Source organism: Nothoprocta perdicaria, unplaced genomic scaffold, assembly GCF_003342845.1.
Source record: "Nothoprocta perdicaria isolate Ctin4 unplaced genomic scaffold, notPer1 scaffold_12, whole genome shotgun sequence".
NCBI lineage: Eukaryota > Metazoa > Chordata > Aves > Tinamiformes > Tinamidae > Nothoprocta > Nothoprocta perdicaria.
The window spans coordinates 3,340,514-3,363,822 of NW_020454316.1; the positions used below are offsets into that span (position 1 = coordinate 3,340,514).

The following is a 23,309-nucleotide window of genomic DNA, read 5'->3' on the forward strand; positions in this document are numbered from 1 at the left end:
ATTTATAAAATTTTCAAAAAACAATTATAGCAAATATTTGACATGCCATGACCTTTGCTACCCATACAGCAGAAGGTGATGGCATAAGATGATGTCCTTCAAGACTGCATCAATTAATGTAAGTGAGGACACGAGATCCAACTTTTTAGGCAAAAAAAGTTGTCAGGTTGCCTATGTGCTTGCCTAAAGGTGCAACTTGCCTAAACTTTCTAGGCAAGCGCAAGGTGCAATCTAACCAAATTTAGATTAACCTAAGTACTCTAAAGAACCATTAAGACAATCTTTTCTCTCTAGCTGAAAGTCTCATTCTACATACCATCACCTCCTGTGATGTTCCTCTCCTTTCATTGCTCTCTGTAGTGCTCAAAATTGAAAGCCTGGAGAATCAGGACTGATCCCTTGTACAGGAAAAGTTGTGCCACTAGAAAGAAACACATGGAAACAAGACTTCAAAAAGTTTCAAATTGGAGACTTTGGTTCGGACTTTCAACTCAGCACAAAGCTTAGTGGTTCTAATTTCCAGTTAGAAATGGAATCTGGAAAGCTTTGTAATACAATTATATATTATAGATAAATATTTACTTATTTTTTAAGCGATTCCAAGAGTTTCTCTGGGGAATGACATTGTATTTCTTGCATGTAAAAGCAGCTAACGTGGAATCACTGCTGATTGGAAGATGGATGAAGAGGGAAAACTAGTTGGAGCACATTGAAATGAAGTACATTGGAGCTGGAGTACATTTGAATGCACCAAAGAAGAAAGAAAGGGCCACCTGTTTTCCAAAACAGCTCCTGAGTTACACTGGACTTAATCTGAGGAAATCAAGTCAAGGAACTGAAATGCATGAGTTGAGGTCAGCTGAAACGATGCAGCTTGAACAAGCTGGAGAAGAAACCCAAAATCTCTTGCTTGAATCCTGGACTCCTTTGACTCACAGCAATCAGTCAAATGGTTTCTTTTGATTAAGAGCTATTGCCATGCTCTTCTGGACACGCTGACTGCAGCCCTCAAGGAGAAAAGGAGAATTAAAATGACAGCCACCTCTAAACGGAGAGCCACTAACATTTTGGGATCTTCTAACACATCCTTCCACCCACAAACGCCTATTTAAATTTGTTCACACACTGAATTTCAACAGATATCTGCTCCAACTAACATAGGCTTCAAGGACTTTTTTGTTTCCTTTTCCCCCCTTCTTTGATGATCTAAACTGATCAGGCTATGAAAACAAACAAACAAACAAACAAAAAGCAGGAAACAAGACAAATTTTACAGGTGTATTTGTATTTTCCTGTATCTTGAAGGTCTGAAAAGGTATTTAAAAGAGGATTCTGAATAAGTACCTATGCAGAACAATCTCCAGGGACCCTAAATTACTCCACGGCAGGCGCACCAGCTCTAAGCTGCTCCTCTCCTTTCTGTAACTTGCCACTTTCTGAGCTCCCTTCCCCTCTGCTTCCTGAAGCTCGCTGCCTCCTGCACTGGGCAGTGTGTTAGAAGAACCAATCTGGAGGGAAGAAATAAGATATTCCAGATGAGGACCACATTTCTCCATAGTGCTCTACAGGAATTTTAGCAAGACACATTACTTTGCTGAATATCAGGCAATGCTATAGCCAGATAAAAACGTTTTTCAAGTGGTACGGTGCTTTCTGCCATAGAGGAAAGATGCGCCAGACTGATAGAGCAAAAGCCTAATCAAATGAATTGACAACTCCAGGTACCCCAAGCAAACTGGGTGAACAGGTTAAAGATACTTGTTTAACATTAACTCGCAGTTTAAGCACCAGGCTTATGCACCAGATCTATAAGGTAGCAACTAGTCTCTGAAAGCATCAGGAGTCAGCTGGTGCTTTTCTGTGGTGCTAATTATTTGCCTAATTATTTGCTTTTCCAAAGAAAAAAGAAATGCATGGGTGGAAGGGATGCAAAAAATCCCCACTTGGCCAGTTTCATGTCCTGAACAGCCTTCTGCTGGTTGCTCATCCTGCGCTGACTTGCCCAACATACAGGAAAACCAAGGAATCTTCTCTTTCAGTAAAGCTCATCTCTGCTTCAGGGTTGCTTCAGAGGTACGTCTGGATCTACAGCAGCATCCACCTCAAACCAGTGGTTCACCAGAGCTCTCTGCTGCTCTCTCTGCTCGGGAGCAGCACTGCCAGAGGGGACAAGAGACCCATAACTCCACCGTAAGTCAGTAAAGATGGAGGAGGCATCACCAAAACCATGAAGTTCTCCAGGCTAAAGGATACCTGCTGTGCAGCCAGAACAGGAGTTAGCCAAAGGGATCAAATGTGTCAAACCAAAGGGGTTACCTGGAGGCTAAGGAGAGGCTGGTTTCTCTGCCAGTCACACGGCATGTGACACACACCTGCTTGGCCACGTGCTTCAAGTGACTCAGGTCTGCCTGACTTCTGAGATGTCCTACACACAGGGCCTGGAATACAGCTGAAGAAAATGACTTTGCCCTCACAGAAAACCAAAGGTCTCTGTGCTCGGTTTCTGCCCCTACAGAATTTGTATTAAATACCACCCGTGTGCTCTGCTGTCTCGCAGCCCAGCACTTCCCCTCCCTCCTCGCAGTGCAGCAGAGCCCAGCTGCCACCCCAGGGCAGAGGGACAGGGACAACCACAGCCCACAGAGTTTTCAAGCCAGGGGACCATGTCTCTAGCAGAGATGAAAGCAGAATCCTTGAGTGCACAGGACCAACTGGTATTTTCTTAGGTTCACAGAGACAACGTCCTCATTCTCCAGTGCTACTCTGAGCAAATCCTAGCTCGTGCTCTGGTACTGAGTGTGCTCAAAGAAAACAGGATAGACCCAGAACATTTCAGAGACGCCCGGCCCCACGTGCCCCTCAGTCATCGGGATACTTTGGCTGAAGTCCAGAACAAACGATGAATAACTGTAAGAAAACACTGAAGGTACAAAACCCTTTGTTTTTAATTTCTTTTTAGGAACCAAATTAATACAGTTCCTCTGTTACCTTTTTCTCCCTCAGAGGGAACGGAGAGAAATTGCATTCGGAAATCCAGGGGGTCGAGCTGTGCAACTCTTCCTCCTGAATCCCCACATAAATAAACATTCATTCATATTCAGAATTTTTCTATTAAAAAAAAAAAAACACCATTCTGCCTTTTTCTTTATGCTTGGTACCATGTTTCTTTAATGCTGCTGTTGTGAGATACTGCACCCATCTTTCAGCATTTGATTGCCTTAGGTGGCCCTTTTAAATGGTCCTACATTTCAAAGCTCTGAGAAGCTGAGTATTAAGGCATAAAAAAATCAGGAGTTTTCCTTCCAGGGAGCAGACTGTATCTGTGTTACATTCCTTTAGATGCTGAACTGCAAATCCCATCCCCTTGGAGCCCAAAGGGGAAAAGACAGTTTAAAAAAACATCCAGCAGTCTTACAATCAGTTGTCTGTATATTTTTTTGAATCTTAAAAAAAAAGAGGAAAAATATCCCATAGGTAAAGACAGAACAGAGTTCCAGATATGGGTTCTTGGGAGGAGTTTTTCATTCTTTTTGGCACCTTGTGATTATAACAGCTGTTGACCTCCCATTTTAAAAAAATCTGGCTTTAAAAAGAGCGTTTTATTCTCTATGTTTCGAGCTGTTACAGCTGTGCCTTGTTTTCTCTGAAAGCTGCTTTAGGGGCTGCTGCCATCCCATGCCCACCCCGCACCATGCCAGCTCTTCCCACCGGTTCTTCATTCAGTGGTTGCCTGTCCTTGTGGCATTGCAGATGTGATGACACCAGTTTGGGCAGGGACTGCTCCGCTGGGCTCTTCTATCCGCGCTCTTTTGACTTCGGGTTCACTGGCCGAGGCTGCTGCTGGCTCTTCGGTCCCCGTCTCGCACACCCGGCCGACTACAACAGGAGTGGACGAGCTGGCCTGTGCTGCAAGAAGCTGCAGTGGGTTTGTGAGAGCTGGGAAGTGGGGAAGAAAAAGAGAGAAAAGTGCATGAACATACAAAGTAATGCAAACGCTCCCCATTCCAGAAAACAAGCAAACAAAACCATAGTCCGAGGTGATAACCAGCACATATTCACATATTTTGTTTTCAAACCCATTCAAGGCTTTCTCTGCTGAGAAATTTCGGCTTTGTACAAGTTCACCAAACTGGCAAGACCCCTTTTGTGGGAGGGCTTCCTTCTTTCCATCCATTGCCAAAGCGGCACTGCCAGCTACGCATTCATCTCCACTGGGGCAGGATCAATCCTTTGCTAAAGTTAACAGGACAATTTTCCTTCAGGAGATCATTCTCTGACCACCTAAAAATTCAAACCTCTTGCAAGCTACAACACGTGTGTGCTGCACCTTAGAGGAACCCTCTTAGCCTCTCTGAGGCTGCCAGCAGGATGACCAACAGGCAGAGCCTGCACTGTAAGAAGTCTGCTGAGAAACCAGATTCCAGGCTGAATGTTGGCTATATTGACCTCTCACTTCTCAAAGGAAGGTTTAACAACTTTTCCTTTGTCTGGCCTAAGCGTTCCCATCAGAACTGGGATTGGAACTTCGGAATTTTTGGCTTCTATCTTGTATTCCAGTCCTGACAAAAGCTCTCACCCTCCCGTTAATAAGAGTGGTGAGAAAAGACGACGTTTTGAGCAGTAACCCTGCCTAAAAATGTCTACGACTCCCAGTTCCAGACGGAGAATGTGCTTACACGCTGGCTCTGGCACACAGCACTACTTGGAAAACAAAACACATGCAGTTTTTGGACTCTGCATCAATAGGAGAGGCAGCCAAAGGGGACCCGGGAGACGGCACATCCTCTGCCCTCCAGACTGACTTGCAAGGGACGGAATGACACAACATCGATGGTGTGTTTGCTGTTAAGTGCATCAAAAAAGGAGCCCTAGGATAAATAAACAAAGAAAACGGAACAAAGGCCTTCAAAGCCCAGCAACATCCACCAAGGCATGGGAAGGAGCCTCTACAGTATCAAGAGGATGAAGTTAAAGAAACAGGGCATGGATGAGGACAGTCACCAGCTACAATTCAGCAACTGGCAGCAAACCCAAATCAAACAGCTGAAGAGATGTTAACTCCACACAGCCAAAAAATAACTAGTATGGGGTTTTAAGAAAGGCATCACAAATGACTACGACACGACTACGATACATTCTCTATATAAACAATCCTCCATTTGTTCACCTAGCTGATAAAGAAGGTCTGATTCCTCTCAAACTCTAAGCCCGTATGATGGGAAAGTGCAAGTCCTTTTCTTAATGCTCCACAGGGTCAGACTTCATGCTACGTAAAGAGCACCAAGGAAATCTTGTTATTAGGCATACTGAAAGCTAAGGCTGTTCGTCAGAGGAAAACAAAAATGGGCTCAATGCAGGAAACACTAACGCTTTCAGCAAGTAAGCCTCAAAAGGCAGAGAGGGTAAGGAGCAACACCCAAGGACCCAAAAAGAGACAGGATGCTTCCAAAGCAGCGCTGCAGATGGAAAACTTCTCCATTAAGAAAAACCGAGCAAACAAACGTGAACAGGGGTCAACTTTTAATTTGTTATGCTATCTACTGCTGCCATTAACAGCCACAGAGGTCGCAGAGTGCGTAACCTCGGAGCCAGACACACACGCAGCAACTTGCACAGCTGAAAAGGACAAACACAAACTTTCAGAATATTTCAGAATATTTAAGGTTGGAAGGGACCTCTACAGATCACCTAGTCCAACCTTCCTGCTCAAGCAGGCACACCTACAGCATGTGGCACAGGGTGGCATCCAGGCGGGTTTTGAAGACCTCCAGAGTAGGAGACTCCACAACCTCCCTGGGCAGCCTGTTCCACTGCTCTGTTACCCTAACAGTAAAGAAGTTGCTCCTCACCTGGAGACGGAACTTCTTGTGTTTCAGCTTGTGGCCATTACCCCTCGTCCTGTCGCTGGCCACCAGTGAAAACAGCCTGTCCCCTTCCTCCCTGCATTCTCCCTTCCTGAACTTATACATATTAATCATATCCCCTCTGAGCCGTCTCTTCTCCAAACTTTACACCTTAACTGCAATGCACGGGGAGCAGGTAAAGCAGGAAGCGATGGAAACGCATCGTACCGTAAGTACTGCCGGCGATGCTGTTGGTGGGCACGGCGTGTTTCCCGTTCTGGGTGACCGCTCGCACGGGCAGCTGATGCTGCCCGATGGTCACTGGAGCTGCCTGCTGAAGGATGGTGACCGTCTGTCCTGGAATGGCCTGTGCCATTTGGCTGGCGACCGTCTGAATCACGCGGCTGGCCGTGGGTATCGTGGCAAACGCAATCGTTGGTTTTTCATCCATGCCTACTGGAGGAGAAAACAAGACATTCACCACGGGGCTGGTTTGGGAGCACTCTCTTCTCATGAACGTTTCAGTAATAGCATATACAGGCTTATGAACATGAGAATCCCTCAGCCCCACAGAGTCCCCTGCCTTTGCTGTGTCCCACAAAGTTTATTTGAGACTGCTTAGTCACAGGAGCAACATGTTTGGGCTCCAAGATGCTGAGGGTGTTTCTAGAGACCTAATCCTGTGAAAAATGTCTCTTTAGGCACAATGAGGCTCCACACACACGTTCTGTGGGCTGATTTATACAGCGTGGTCAGCCCTGAGGAGGCAAAAGTCCATTCTCCCTGCTCGTCCTGGGAAGAACGCTGCACATAGGGAAGGAAAGAATCACAGCAAGAAAGAGCAAGTGAAAGAGAGGAGCAGATGACGAATAGGCAGCTGCTGTTGATGCTTCGGGAACACGGACAGGATCCGAACAGGAATTTCTGGAGAATGCAAGTGTAATTCAAGCAGGATAACCTGTGCTAAAAATGCCCATGATTGCGCTATTCCTGTATGGAAAGGTCTTTTAATTCCTACATTCCCTTAGAGAAGAACCATTGCCACTGCCCACATGAAAGCAGTAGCTAGTCTTGCTGTACTGCTGGGGCAACATATGCATCTGTCTTGTAGCACTGTGCCATTCTGAAACATCCAGCAGACAATGTGTTGTCTGGATGACATGAAGATAAAGTATTTTTTATAGTTCAGCTCAATAAATCCCCCAGGCTGGAATTTCCAGCTTAGGAAAAAAGGGGCCTTTGTTGTTACTGGCTTTTGAAGATTTCTCTAATGGGGCACAGCCTGCGCTTTCAGCAGCACACCCTTTCCCCCTAGGAAACCAGGCCCATGGAAGCTGTTTATTGCCATGGTTATCCCAAAGCGGGGAGCTGCAGCTCTTCCCAGGCCATCTCTGCTGGCCAGGTACGTGCACACTTTCACAGTGTACCCAAAAGACCAAATCACAGACAGAATACGAGCAAGTGGGTTAATATTTGTATCTGAAGCACTGCTTGTTGTTTCAGCCTTTAACAAGATTTGAGCGTCCTCATTCATAGGGGACAAAGGAGCACATTTTCTTCCTGGTTCTTCATGGAAAGATTAACTGGTTGAGCTCTTCCTTGGTTTACTTTTCACCTGGAGACACCTTTTACCAAGGACTAACCACCCAGTGAGTGAAACTGCCGTTTGACCTTCCCATCCTCCCCTACGGCCCGTTCAAACTACACCAGTCAAGTAGCAAGGGCGTCGAAAAGCTACCTCGGGGGTCACCAGCTAAGTCCAACACTGCTCCCGCAGCTTCATGGGCTCCTCCTGCTGTGCCCTGATTCGTGAGGATGTATCCGTTGGCAGAGTTTGCCGAGGAGGTCACAACCCGGACCATTGTAACAGTGGGAGCTTGTTGAACTACGTGAATTGCGTGACACGAAGGCTGTTGAGAAGTCACTATCGATGCTGGCATGTAGGCGACAGGCTTTGCCACCAGAGCTGACGGCCGGGGGGGAACGGCCATAATCACTGGCTGGGCACTGACTGGAGATCCTAAAATGCAAGAGAGGAACGTTAGTGGGAGGGACAATAAGGCCTCCACTCTTCTCCACTTATAACTATGTGGACCCATTGGTCATACTCAGTGCTGTGGCACTGGCAAGAGGTGCCAAAAGTGCTACCTTCAATCTCACATTTCCTAACTTACCAAAAAAGCCCACAAGCAAACAACCCCTCCCATAACCTTGCAGTCTAAACACATTTTTTAAACAATACAATATGCACAAAAATATGAGCTTTTACCTAGTGAGTTTTGCCTTCCACTTGCAATGGGAGGCTCCTATGAACAAGTTTGGTTACAGGACAGCTGACAAGCAGACACAGTCACCAGATGTAACAAATTACCAAGGTCCCGACCACAGCACCATGGAGCTCTGGGCAGACAAGTTGATTTTATCACAAAATCCAAGAAACCAGAGTGAGCTGCTATGTTCTGTCGTGGCTAATCTTCTGTTTGCTCCCCAAATCCACCTAGTTTAAGGCAAACTCATGTTCTAGACATTCCTTCATCTCCTCTCCCATGCCCAAATACTAGCAAAGAAGAAAGTGCCATCCGTCTTCAACAATAAAGTGGAAGAGGTGAGACTGACATCCGTAATGAATGGGCTGGCCTGTAAATACTCAGAACTGCACTCGTGGAATGAAACCCTTCTCTGTGCAATGAGAACTACTCACCAGGTGCACTCTGTGAATACCGATACTCTGGAACCGAAGCTAACTTTGACCCAAAGTCGTGATCGTGTGGAATGGGCGAGCCCTCCCGCGACAGGCACTCTGGAGTCTGGAGGCCACTAGAGTGAGGGGACAGCAGGCCAGGGTGAGTAGGGGAGGCTGGAGCGCTCCTGCAACACCAAAGCATATTGTTGGCAAGTGTAGATGCTTTCTGACCACAAGACAGCAGCAGAGAGCAAGTTATCCCCAGTACAGGATCCTGTGAGTAAGAAGACAGCCATTTTTCTGCATTTCCCACTACAGCGTTATCAGGAGGAGCTGGAAGGTACAGAATAACCTTGTATGCACCCGCGTTATTCACTGCTGAAAGAAACTGGACCCTTCAGAGCACACTTAAAGTTTCAGATTTCCACCACGGATAGAGAATCTGAAAGTGTCTCATGTTTGGATTTTAAAATTTCAGGCAACTCTCAAAAGAATCTTTTTCTGTGTTGGGAGTGCTGGGGGGAGAGGGGAAGAAGATCCAAGTGCATACAAGTGTCCAGCCCCACACACGTGTACCAAGTTTCTCCCTCCTGCAACTTGGTTCCTACCATTAGATGATGAATCCAGCACTTCCTTAAGGACAAACAAGGCTGAGGAAGGGGTCTGCTGAGGAGATCTCTCCTCCTTTGTCCAGTTTTCAAGCGGACAGAAAGGAAGGGAGGTGTGGGAGGAGGGATAGCTCAAACAGCTCCAGCTGGGGTTTGACTGCAAGTCCCAAATCCCAGCAACAGGGCACGGAGGAAGTCACTGATCCTCTTTCATTGAGGTCCCAAGGATGGCAGCGGCTGCACAGAACCCCCCACTGCTTTACCGTGCACAGCCACAACGAACACGATGCTCCCCATCAGACAGTGTCTCGAATACCACAACATACATTTCCACTGTGATCTCAGCCACATCTAAGCCCAGCTTTCCTGAAATGAAAGACTGGCATCCCAAAATATTTTCTCTACTGATAACTGTTCTGAACTTCTTTGAAATTATGCCCAAACAGATACACTGGTTGGTGTGTTATGGCCGTTTGGTTCCACAGTGTATCTTTCTTAAAGCTTCAGAAGTCAGAAGTCAGCTTTCCGATTACGCCTCAGGGCTATCCAACTGTATTACCAGTCAAAACTAAAAACAGAAGTCAAGTTTGTTCACTGCACTTCGGCAGAGTTTCTGTTTGTTTTCTTTGCTATGAATTTGGCAGAGAGATGAGAAGAAGCTGAAGTTACCTGGAGGAGAGAGGCCCAAAAGGTGTTCGGAAGCAGGACACTCCTCTTTGCCTTCGTTTTCTGAACGCCTGCTCTACCAGTTTGGCTTCAGAGGCAGGGTCAATTCGCCAGAAGGAGCCTTTTCCCGGCTCCTCCTGAGAGCGTGGGACTTTAATGAAGTAGCGGTTCAAGGAGAGGTTGTGTCGAATGGAATTCTGCGGGAAGCAGAGGAATCAAGTGATTATTTTGCCACGAGAAAGCATATAACATACAGGATTCTCCACACAGATGGAAAGAATAAAATGCTGCCTGCCAGAATCTGCACTGAAGAGGGAAGCAAGTCGCTCACCCAGCTCCAAAGTCACAGGGGAGCTGCAAGAGGAAACCTAGAGAAATCAGTTGGACACAGAGTTTCTGCTAACTGTGCACGGAGATGTGTCTGCTTGGCACCTGTATGATCACTTGGATCTAGCTCTGGAGCCAGGGAGCAGCTACACTGTGAGAAAACAGAGGAAAATCTCCTGCTGATGCAGGGGGAAAGAAGTGGAAACCATGTCAAAACTCACTCAAAAGACAAATCTTATTCTGGGCTAACTGCTCACCTGCCAAGCCATCAGCGGGGTGCCTCAACATGCCCTGAAGGACACTGCATCTCATGGCAATCCTAATGCAAGCTGCCTACAAGCCTTCGGACAGCTATGTCTGAAAGGAATCCATTATTGATGTGGCACCAGCCTAGCACTGTACAGCTCTGGAGATGTGGATAGGACTAATTAGCCTTTTCATTGCAAAAACCCATCTCTGACCGGGTGTCATGCTGGCTGCTGGGCCAGGCAGAAGGCCCAGGTGTGCATAAACTCATTGTGTCTTCCACTTTCAACATAAAACAAGGGCTTTTGTAGCAGCTTTTGACAACAGAAGCTCTTTACAGAGCCTTGCAATGCTAAAAGGTAAGGGAAAAAAAAGAAAAAAGAAAAAGGAAAAAAGGCCCCTTCTCCCTGCACTGGAAGGCAGCTGGCTTTGAAGCAGGATGCAGCGACTGGTTTGCAAAGCGGCTCTGCCGAGCAGGTTAAGGCAGGAAGCAAATTCCACAGCTAATTAGAACTGCAGGGAAAAGGCAGGAAGGCAGCAGGTATTTATTCCAAGTGCACTCCACGTGCACAGAGCCATCCTGCTCCTGCCAGCTGCACACAATAAACTCAGTGGGTCTGAGAGGCTTTCCAGCTGCACGGGGGTGTGATATCCAAAGGACAACACCCAGTCCAGAGGGGCAGTGCTGGCATGGGGGTGCAGGAGGCCGCCTGTGTCACCTGCCTCCCAGCTCTCCTACGAAAACGGTCAGGTCTCCTTTAGCACCACAAGGAAGGCAGAGACTGAGGCTCCCCAGGTCCCTGCTCTGAGACTCCTGCATTGCAAGCTGCTATTTAGGCACAATGATGTGCTGGGGGAAAGAAAAAACTGTGATGATTTAAGGAGTTGTGATTAAAACCTGGGCCACCAGCTGCAGGCTGGGCATCTTTTGTTTGGACAGATGTCTCCAAAGAGAGACACAAAATATGATGGATTAAGCAAGATTCAAGTAACAGTCTCCAAGCAGCGGAGTGACTGCTGATAGCAAGGACAGGAAGGAACAGTAAACAAACAAAAATCAATGAGGGATGGCTGCACACTTGACAGAAGACAGGGCAGGGAGATAACAGGGTTCCAAAAACAACCAGAGGGCCCAACCGTAACACCCAACACAGCCCAAGAACAACCTTCCAAAAACGAATCACCCACAAGCAAACTAGTTAGCTTACGTTAAACAAATTCACCCTGGGAATAGTCAAAGCAGTTCTATTCCCAGTGCCCCAAATCTTTTATTAAATATATTTGGTGGAAGATAAGCCCTGACAAAGTAGTCTAAAAGCTCGTCAGCCTCAGGAACTCACCTGCCAGCCTTTGTCAGCAGTCCTGTAATACGGATAATGCTTGGTAATGTGGGCATAGATCCCACTTAGTGTTAACTGTCTGTCCTGTGCTGAAGATATAGCCTGCACAATTAGCTGAGCGTAAGAGTACGGTGGTTTGGACTCATCCTAGAAGAAGACAGACACAAAAATGTAGTTACCACATCAGAATTCCTAGGCTGGAGCTCACTGCCAAGCCTGATGAAAGCAAGCACATTCAGCTGTATTTCATAGGCACTCGCAGAGCAGAAGGATGGCAGCTAAAAGCAATACCATCCTCTTCCCCTTCCCTCCTGCTCTGCACTGTCAGTTCCCAACTGAGCAGAAGCACTTGCCTGCAAACAGGACTAGAGCCAAGTAAAAGTGTCTCTCTCCATCCTCCGCCCCCAAAACACAAAAAGGCCAACCTGAATCTGCTTCATTTGCTGCCATACGTGCTCATGCCAGCACAAGGGGCAGAATCGTGACAAGCAACTGGAGGAGAGGCAGAGCGAGGGGCTGCAGGGCACAGCCACTGCTGTCAATGCTCCTGAAACTTAAAGCCTTAAATTCTACCCAGGTGCAACTGAACTTTGTTAGAAGGCTTCAAGGAAATGTGCTGCCAGCTCTCCTCCCAGCAACAAGCCTGATAGGAAACCTGATCCTGTTCCCTACCCTCTCCAGCAGGATTTGTTTCATTCTAGGAACTTTAGATTATTTGCCAGGTCTCATAATCCCAGCTCTTCATATTACCCCATCAAGAACAGCCCTTCTTGTCTCAAGGGAGAATTCAACCTACAAAAAAGCCATCTAGTGCTGTGCTCCTCCACCCTATCCCAAATCAGGTGGTTTTGGATCTAGACCTTCAAATTTGATCTGAAGATCAGCTCGCCAAAATTAAATTTTATCATTACAACATAGTTATTTTTTAATCTAAATTATGCTTGCTCCTCTTCTCATCTAACGCTTGGTTGTCAGGCTATTGTTTTAAAGTCAAGGTGAGGATCCTGTTTCTTCCCCTGCTTCTCCTTTCCCTAACTGCCTTTTGCAAAATACTATTAATTAAAAGGAGAAAACAAGACTCTGAATTTTAATGCTCTTCTTTATAGCTTCTGATTTATCCAACAAGCAAGACAGATTCCTCTAGCATAACCCTTTTAGTGAATGACATCAATGTATTTCAACAGCTAAGCAGGCAGATCTATCACCTGCTACCAAAGGCTTCTGTGGGAAGGCACTGGTGTGAAACCCTGGCTGATACGAAATACAGCACCCCTACAGCCAGGACTTCCTTAGACCCATTTAACTATATCCAGCACTTGCAATAATCTGCAAGGTCTTAATAAGCCTCCCAGTGAACACTGCTGGGTAAGAAATGTTTCTCCGAACCTTTGGGCTGTCCCCGCCAGATGCATCTGCCTGCTGTTCCGATGCTGCTTTTGCGGCGTATTCTGCTGCCAGCTGCAGATCCGAGGTAATGTTGTGAACAAAACGATATCCTGAGGATCCAGCACCACGTGGACTGGCCGGGCAAGAGTTGGGAACACTGCAGGGGCAAAAAAAGGAATGATTGGTATTCATAATTTCATTTATTAACAAAGTACACGTAATTCTTACACCTAAGTTGCAATAAAGCTTCCAGGTCACTGAGAAGCAGGTGAGGGGCTTTGCCCCTGTAGCTTATTCAAAGCACAGAAAGACTGAAAAGACTGGGAGAGAGGAGAATAAATCAACAAAACTGACAACAACAAGGACCGTGACAAAAGCAGAATTCCTAAAAACTCTGACCCCAATCACCTTCTGCAATCACAAGACAACCCTAAAGAATTAAACACCTTCTCTATATGCAGGACATACATACATACATTTTCAGCTTCACTAAGGGAAGAGAAAAAAATGGAAAAAAACAACACACATAACACCGTATCAGCAATGATTTCTATATCTAATAAAAAAACCCATCTTGCAGATGTAAAGCTGATAAGACACCACTTGCCTTGTGATAGCAACAACATTTACTCAATTTTTCTACAAAACAGGGGCTACGTACAGCGTCACAGGTAAAACACGATGCCATCTGCCACAAGGGCTCCTGTCTAACAGGGCTGCCCAATGTCCCTTGGTGATGCAGGGAACCAAAAGCAGCCCCGACTACCATGAGACGATGCAGGAGGCTGCTCCTTTCCCCGATGCAAGAGGAAGAGACACTTCTAGAGCTGCAGGACAGCCACACGATGGCATCACAGGAACAGCTACGGAGCAGGAGAGCCCCGCTAAAGCTGGTGAAAAGCTACAAATAAATAAAAGGTTGGTGCAGTTTGCAGCCCTGCTCGGGCGCACACGAACAAGTGCTGCAAGATGAGAAGTCATCAGCAAGACTTGCCTGGGGATGCTGCAGCCCTCGTCTGCACGGTAGGGAGGAGAGGGGTAGGGAGGAGGGACAGGCCCTAAGCAAAGTCCCACGTTTTGGTCTTTCCTGCTTTCCATGCTCCGTGCTGAGGGCTGCAAAGCCAGGGGGATACAACGTGGAGTCAGCTCACGGGATCGCATCCGTCCTCACTATAAGGTGAGGAAATACCGAGCAGGAAAGTAAAACACACTCCAGATTTACACGGCAACGCTGGCAGCTCGATGCTATGAGATGCAAATTGAAGCCTGCAGCTGGGAATGAGAATCTAGTAAAACTGGCATAAAGAATTCTCAGCAGCAGTGCTAAACTTCATACAATAAAAAAAGGCAACAAACTGACACTCATCACAGCATTGTGATAATAATGATAATTAAATAAGAAGAATATCCACACACAAAAAGCACAGCCCATTCCTCCAAAGCCTGAGCTCTGCTGCTCCTGCGGGAGTGCCCAGCTCAGCGCAAGAGGGACTGGTTCCTTTGAGAAGGGAATTAGGGGCTGAGGGAGGCTGGGACACTGGGGAGAGGGTGATGAGATCCCAGCCACCAAACACCCCTCCAAACTTGCTGAGCTCTCGTATGAGCAGGTGTTGGGAGCTGCGTGAAACCCCACAGGACTCCAGGTACCCAGCAGCACCCTCTGAAAATCCGATACCCACCAATACTCCTGTACAGTAACAGGAATGTGGTCCAGAAGCAAGAGAGCAGCTGAAGCTTCCAGGAGGGAAGTACCCCATGTTGCTGGGCCCATATGCAAAAGCCTCCTCTGTTAGATGTAAAGGAATTTCTCGCCTAGTCTTCCAAAATGTACAGAGTTGTATGTGCAGGGAAACAAATGAAAAAGAGCTGCTCCAGGCGTGCAGCCCTCTGTGGAAGTGGGTAATGCCAAAGGGCAGAGGGAATTCTTGCTGTCTTAGTATTCATGTGGGGAGGCAGCAGGAATTTAATTATGTGTCTGTCTGTCATTTCTCACCAGCACACACTTAAGAGGAGCACTCCACAAACACACTTACAACGTGTGGATAACTGCAAGTGAAAATAATTTTCATACATGAAACAGTGGCAAACCAAAAACAACATTTCCTTTTATCTTTGTATCTGGCAGCTGAGCAATTACGGTAACACATGGCCAGGGAATGGAATAGGATGAAACAGAATTTGCCCGTTTTGTTCTTCAGCATCTGCAGAAATACGATGGCACAAGCCACAAACACAGCGGCCAAGGCTCAGGCCAAGGATATGGAAAAGAGAAGTTCTCCAGCTCCTCCAACCCCTTACCAGGCTGTATTTCTTTGCAATTTCTCAAACGAGGTTGCCTTCCAACATTGCCCCAACACACAAACACTGAGCTGATTCCTCAAGATGAGCAGAGGAAGCAACTGGCTTTTAACTGCTTAAACTCGAGCTTCTGAAGTTGATAATGTTTTAAGAAAAGCAAAGGAAATCCAGCAACAGCCTGCAGGGCTGTGTTGCTATTAGAGCGCCGACAAACCTCCTCGACCTGAAGTTTTGCTCACTTTTACAGAACTATCTAGTCTCTCCCAGCGGAGCATCGCTGAAGAACCTGATCCTCTCCTAATGAAGCAACAGTCCCACAGCATTTTTTGAAGGTTTGGGAGTGGTATCTTGCTTTTACCAGAACGGAGCACTTTCATCCAGGTAATCCTACCTCCTTTCAACCCGGATTAACGATCAAATCAAGGTGCATGGATACAGAAGGAACAAGAGGAGCTTTCAGCTGCTCCATGCAGAGCTCTTGGTCCATCATCGGAGAGTTTTTAGCAGGAATATAAGACAAGTTGCTGACTGCTGGGAAAAAAGTAAGGAGCCAGACTCTGTTCCCTCCCTCCCACTCGGATTACCCCTTTCCCCCAAAATTGCAGGACAGGAGGAGTAAAGAAACTGTTTTACTAAAAATACCCTTCTGAGGGTTAAGTTAAAATTAAACATTGGTGCAGCTTAAAGAAAACAAGCAAACACAATGAGGTGACATCAATTTCCTGGAGTTCCTGGAATTCTCCTCGGCACCCAGCACAGGGCTGGCCGGGGAAGCTTCCATGCGTTCACACCCCCTTTAAAAGTATTATGGAACAAAGACTTTTCCCCTGCAAACACCCGCATGCGCCATAAAACCAATGCAGTAAATGCGAGGACAATGATTACAATGTGTTGCATATAACTATTACATCAACAGTTGAAGAGATAACTTGATCTATTTTAATACTATAACCTTTTGCTGATAAAAGCTGCAGATAGAGATGCAATTTCATTCTGCTCTCAGACACCCAAAGGACTCGTTGCTCTGCTCCAGGCTTGCTGCCCATGCAAGCGCTCTTAGCGTGCAGGAAAGGCAGGCTAATCTGGGTGAAATTTGTTCATTACAGAAGGCAGCACTTGGGGGAGGAAGCTGATGCTTTCTCCCATTGAGAAAAACCAGAGCACACAGGCAAAGCAGCTGCACTTACCGCAACCTAAACCCCAGAATTTGGCTGTGACACCACAGCTAATGCCTCAAGTCTTGCAGGGATCTTTGATATCCGCTACGGATTCAGAGCCACAGTTCCCCAAACCTCACCCTGAGACTCACATGCAGACTTCAGAACCAGCCTACAATCATATGCTGAATCACATCAGTCCTTTGCAACACATTTTCCACTTAAAACACTTAATACTTAACCCATCCAGAGTTGTAAGGCCAGAAAGGCGAGGCCTGAACGTGGCATCTGCAATATATTCCTCCTTGCAAAGGGTAGAACACGTCTTCAACACAGAGCTTATTTCTGGCTGTTGGAGAGTTTAACAAGTCCTGCAGCATCATAATTCACTTTCAACTCCTGCCAACATGAATCTAGCCTCTTAAGGTCACAGCACTTTCTAGCAACTAATAAGTCTTTAAATATCAGCTGTTGGGGAAGATTTACAACTTACTGCTTTTCTGCTCCAGTGTCAAAAAGTGGTTTACTTTAGCTAAAACAGGATGTGTCACTGTATGCATGGAGCGTCGGTATCTAGTGTGTTCTGTTTCCTCTCCTCTCTTAGAAAGGATGCAGTGGAGCCAGAGAAAGCAGAGATTAGGGGAACTGGAACGATGGGAGAAATGGAACAGATTCCGTATGTGAAATGGTTAGTTTAAAGCCCAAAGCTGAGGTGCACTGGGACAAAGCTTATGAGACACGAGCAACAGAGAAGGTGTTTAGCTCCCGGTGTCTCTTCCAACGCAGGCACCACTGACACAAAATGAACGTTAAGGGACAGGTCTAAAACAAAAGTGCCTCTACTGAGCACATAACTACGTGCAGAAGGACAGGGCTGAAGCTAAAAGACCATGTGAAGGCTGAAAGCCATCATACATAAACACGGATGGGGAGGAGGACAGGGAATCTCTCAGGGGCTTTCTTTGACAGGAGGTCAGGAAGTCCCTGATCCAAGAAACTGGATACAGCAGTTTCTGCACAGAATATGGAAACAGCATAAAAAATTAGCATTATTACGTATTTCCCATTTTTTATACCATCCCAAAGACACCTGCTATTGAGCTTGTCTGAGACAGAATACTCGGCTAGATGGATCTGTTGCCTGAGCTCTTACAGGTAAAATACCTAAACAAGCTCTCCCAATACTAGCCACAGCTTACAGGGGGAGCAGGCAGATGTGAAACAAGTGCTTAAAAGATTTATGGTCATAAGTCTATGAACAAGCTGAGAACAGAACATGCTCCCTGACTGCACTGTCAGTTTCCCCAGGAGCGGCACTTAGGGAACGCAGGAAACTCGCCCCATTACTTAACTCCACTCTTCTCCACCAGAAAGGTATCTGCAGGGCTCAAGCTGGAGAGGTGTAACTCAAGGCAGGTATATGGACAAAGTACCTATTTTCCCTGTGACAAAGAGGAAAAATGACCTCAGATTCCACAAATAAAAAAAGCTGCCTGCCTGACTTGGAATCTGAAACAATAAAAGGGAGGGAAAAAAACCTCTCCGATTTTGTGGTTCAGGATATTGGATGCATATGGACAGTGTCTTCAAAAAAATGTCTAATGCCTGTTTGCAAAGCAAGCACAAAAGACACAGATAAGAGTTACTGTCTTGGCAATACTGCCAAAATACAGATCATACGGATTCCTGTCGGAGCAGGCTTTTTTCTTTTTGTGAACCCATTCAGTTCAAAGGGAGAATCCTCATTTCTTAACAAAATCTTCCCCAGTCTCCTCCCCAAATGCAAACGGGGAGACTGCTCTTTTCCTGCACAGCAGGAGCACGTCAGAGAAATACTACAAATTTCTCTGTGCTACCCCTGCACAAGGGGCACCAAAAGACAAAGAGGGACTTTTTTCTCGTGTGCAATAAGCACGAATCGGGTCAAAGTTCTTGGGCTTGCAAAACCAGCACTTCCACGACACACCAATCAGAAATGATGGGAGAGAACCCTCTGCTACTCGCCTTCCTCAGCCTAGCCTCAAAAAATGCAACTCAAAGCCAGGCAAGTTCTCGCACGTTGCACGTTTCGGGCAAGTTTCAGGAGCAATCACAGGTGCTGAGACTGCCAAACCGAGCTGGATTTTGATGTGAAAGGAGAAATCTGAGAGCTGCTCCGCTTGCTTAATGTCGAGGAAAAACCAAGCTATTGAACAAGCCGCAGCGCGAGGAAGTGAAGTATCCACAGAGGCTCAAATTCCTGTTGCTGCGTCTGCTCCGGTGGTTCCTGCTGGAGAAGGGAAGTGAGCTCAGCCTGTGGATTTGGAGAGCACTTTGCACCAGCCCCGAGCAGGGGAAGCGGAGGGAAGCGCTCGTGCAGCTGGTGACATCTGCAAGTTGTCCTGCAGCACACGGCTTGGCACAACCCTCAAGCACACGGCCCCTCATCCGAAACAAATGCACGCTGGAATTCCCAAGCCTCATATAGATTTGCTGCTTTTCTTCCATGATGTATATGCATTACAGCCGTTGGCTTGTGGTTTGCAGACAAGGGTGATTAAAAATAATCACCGTTCCGTTTGACTGTGGGAGTTACCGACGCAGAATGTGCTGCCTGGCTCCAGGAAGTAATGGATAACCCAGACGATGCAAAAGAGCCTGCAAAAAGCCTGCCTTGAAGCTCTTTGCTGGCTTTCCAGTTTAATGGCTAATAGGTGCTATAGGAAGAAGGAAAGCCTGAATGAGATGGAGGAGGTGGTATTTATGCATCCCGTTCTGGGGAATGACTGCAGCAATTGCACACAGGGTTCCCTCGGCTTCTCACTTTGCCACCTTCAGAAGAAATGATAAAATCCCAAGGGATCATCCAGATAAAATCCTGAGGGATGTGGAATGGAGCTGGAAAGCCGACCTAGAGCCCTATGAGCAGCACCCTGTTTTCCCTAAGGCAGGTCTGCAGCGAGGCAGGCCTCATGTTGGCACACGTGGAACGCAGCACGGCTCACAGAGCATCCACACGCCCTCCCAAAACGCTTCAGAGAATCACAGCCCAATGCATAATTCATCTGGTACACGCTCCGAGAGGGTAGCTATTACAGCACACACCGTACATGCACAGAAGCTGACAAGGAATTGGAAGGACTTGTCAAAAGCCACAAGACAAGGTGGTGGCTGAGCCAGCATCGTCCAGCAGCACCAGCCTCTGTGCTGCCGCTGCACGAAGCCCGTTACCAAAGTTGATTTGTCCTGTGAAAAGACATGGAGTGGGAGATGCAAAAGTGCATAAAAATTTCCATAACTTCTGAAGATCTACAGCAATTCAGCTCACACGTTCCATTTTACTAACCAAACCTGTACAGACAAACCCATGTACTAGCTTACCTTCCATTTTTTCATATCCATAATTTCACTGTACACGAGGAATCGATTGCTCCACAACGCGGCAGGCACATTCAACACTAACAATGCTTAGAAATAAAATTGGGACCACACAAAAATACATTTCAGTTTAAACAAGCATAGAACCTCACCAGGCTCTTCTCAACAGGGCTCCTCAGCGGGCTCTGAGGGCTCTTCCTCCTACACGTCAAAGACATTTTTCTTGCTGATAAAGACTGTAAATATGAGCCAGCTATCCATGCCCTTTCAGCAGCAAAAACAAACAAGTACAAGACAAAGTGTTCAAGCCTACAGCCATTCTGGTGCAAAGATAAGCCCAAAGTAGCAGCTGTAAAATGTGAATGATGATACTGACCTCCATGGTGCAGCATTTGGCTGTTCTTTGTTATAGTATTTTTTATCAGCAAGAACACTACTACTATTATTTGGAATAAGGAAGCAGACGGGGGAGAAATAGTTTCATTTTCAGCAACATTATAAACAAAACAAAACCCCATACAAGGGCATTACAGCAGAAAGATATTTTTTGGAAAATAGTTATGTTACCACTACGGGGTCTTTACCAATGAATACAACGTAAAAGAGGAAAACTAAACACTGTAAATCTCAACTGCAGCTCAGCAGAATTTGGAGCCCAGACGAGCGCCTGCAGCTCACGCTGCCTCGGTGGGTCTGTTTATGCTCCAAACACCACCCATCCTTGGGACAGGATTACAATAAATACACCGAGTCGCACAGAGATGGGAGAGTCTGATGGCAAACGCTGGCAAAATTCAGAACAGAAAACTGAAGTTACCAGGAAGGGGGGTAGGAAAACGAGATGGTCCCAGAACAAGCTGGGAAGTTGAAAGCCACCACAAAAAGAGAGTCCTCTTGGCTCCTGATATTTATTGCAGGCAGCAGGGGTACTTTGCAGTGGACAGAACTGAATTTAGCTACGTACTCATGGTTTTGAGTCCCCTTTTTAAGGCCTTGCATCTATCGAGAGAGATGTGCTCGAATCCAGGTGCTTTCTGCCTTCTTTTGATGCACAAAACGCACAGGCCGCTCCTACTACTTTCTTGTAACTACAGAGGCCTCTTCCTTTTGGAACAAGCAAATCCAACTTTTTTTTTCCCCCGTTTTTTTTACAGGGAATTTTGAACTGGAGGCAGGAAGCAACAGGCCAGGCCTGCGCGTTGCCTCTGGCGAGTGTTTCTCCTGAAAGCTGCACACAACACCCTTGGACACACACAGCCACCCCGGGCCACTCCTGGAGATAAAGCAGCCGGCCAGGAAAACAGTGGGAACATTTCTCCATTGCTCCTGAGCCAGCGGGATTGCTGCTCGCGAAGCTGCTGAGGGCGGCAGGTTTGGGTTTGTTTAACTAAAGCTCATTCCCCTCTCTAGGCAGGGCACTTCTGAAAGGGGAAAATAAACAGGCTGGAGGGAAAAAGAGGAAAAAAAAAAGGGAAAAACTCCCCCCAAAAGCTGCAACTGGCAGGGGGGAGCAGCAGGGAAGAAGCTGCAGCCCAAGCCGGGTGCAGGTAGAACCTCCCCATACTGGGGTGGAGGCAGGAAAAAAGGAAGGGGGGGCACAGGGAATGCTTTCCAAAAAGGAAATTTAACCCAGCCCAGGATTTCCAAACTGCAATAATTTTCCACGGGCCAATCAGGGAGGAGCGAGGCAAACGCACCAAATTAGGCAAGTAAATACTGGCCGGGGGAGAGGCAGGAGGAGGAGGAGAGCGGCGCTCAGAAAGCGCTTCCTGACCTCGGGACAGGGGGAGGCCGTGGGGCTGCAGGGGCCCTGCCCTGCGAGAGGGGACAGTGGGGACCCTGCAGGGCCGCTGATCCCAAGTATTTCCCCCCTTCACAGGGAAGGTCCCGCGGCAGGAGGGCAGGATGGGGCTGCTGGCCCCCCTTGCACATGGAGGCTGGCGTGTTTACAAGCACAGGGGCCTCCCCTAGAGCAAGGGGGACGTGGCAGGCAAAGCTCCCAAATCTTCCGAGGTTTCCCGAAGGCTCTGCTGGATTTGCTCCTGCTCAAGACAAGCGGATGCAGCCATTAATCATGTGCAGTAAACACTGCACTTGGGGCCGAGCACAAAGCTCGTTTCCACTTTCTCCCGGCGCAAAAAAAGAGACCCTCCCGGGGAGTCGAGTGACACTCGCAGGCATCTGCCCCAGTCAGAGGCTGCAGCCGCTGCTGGGAACACAAACCACACCGCAAGATGACTGAATGGAAACTAGCTACCATATGTTGGCAAAGAAACCTTCCCCCTCCCCTCCCAGCAACAGGCTTCATCTAAAAAGAGAAGGTTAAATATAAACTAAAAGCAGTGCCTCAACAGCGGGCTGCAACCGCAGCCACCGCCAGCCCCCTCTTTCTAGAATATCCGCAGCAAACATCTGTGCGGCGCTGCAAGGGCCCGGGGAAAACCCGCCCGTGCGGGCGCTTCTCGCGCTGTGCAAAACCAAACTGCTCCAGTCCTTCCCAGCCCTGCCCGTTTCCAAACGCCCCAGTAAATTACTGCTACCTACCGGGAGATGCTTTTGCATTCGGGCTGTTTGTGGCTTTGTCAAATGTAGGGGTAAGGAAACAACGCGCAGGCTGTTACCGAGCGCTTGATTTTGAAGCTGTGACACCCAAATCGTGTCCGACTCCTGCAAATGAACTTTGCTATATTTTGCAAGTAAAGGCTACTTTGTTGTATTTTGCAAGCAAAGGGTACTCTACTGCAAGCAGGGTCTTGCATGAAATCACCACAGCTCTGAAGCAAAGTTTGCTGAGAGAGAGGGGAAGAAAAATATTGGAGATGATCGCTTGAATGTTCAGCTTGTTTCTACAGCACGTGCACGGATCGGCTAGTTTACAAACAGGATGTGTGCCCAGGCACACGCTGATTGCTGCAGCCCCTCGCTGCATGGGCGCAGCCGACCCCGCTTCCTTCTGTTCCCAGAAAAGCACGTGCCGACTGCTAACCTTGGCCTTAGCTGCAGATAGGGACGGCACCGCCCAGCACCCGCAGAATACAATGGAGATAAAAATAAAGCAGGCGGTCCTAGCACAAGAAAGCAGGCAAATATCTTCTTTCTGCATACAGAGAGGTAGTGGTGATAGGTATTTCTAATTAGCTGATGAAAACTGTTTCATTCTGTGGAGCTATTTTTTAAGATTCAGGCCAGTATTTGTATTTTTTTCTCCCTGTCATTGGAGTTCTTAAACAAAATCCCCTGTTCCCAACTTCTGGCCACCACCAGATGTCTTCCAGTCATCTCCCGTCGCCTCGAACATTGAGGATTTACCAACGTGCATTTTAAATTGGGCATTTCATGCATCAGCTATCCTGGATAAACCACAGGGGCTGATAAACACGGGTGTGGCAGGACATCCA

General features: G+C 47.2%; 1 protein-coding gene across 1 annotated transcript in view; it reads right to left on the minus strand.

Moving 5' to 3' along the window:
• Positions 1-1,699: 1,699 nt before the first annotated feature.
• Positions 1,700-23,309, minus strand: part of FOXK1 (forkhead box K1) — a gene marked incomplete at its 5' end in the record, with an annotated part of 45,897 nt that continues 24,287 nt past the window's right edge. Inside the window, 7 exons of the mRNA XM_026053927.1 lie at positions 1,700-3,936; positions 6,072-6,296; positions 7,582-7,863; positions 8,545-8,711; positions 9,804-9,997; positions 11,714-11,860; positions 13,100-13,256. Of these exons, the coding sequence (XP_025909712.1) occupies positions 3,716-3,936; positions 6,072-6,296; positions 7,582-7,863; positions 8,545-8,711; positions 9,804-9,997; positions 11,714-11,860; positions 13,100-13,256 (1,393 nt within the window). The remainder of the gene's footprint in view (positions 3,937-6,071; positions 6,297-7,581; positions 7,864-8,544; positions 8,712-9,803; positions 9,998-11,713; positions 11,861-13,099; positions 13,257-23,309) is intronic.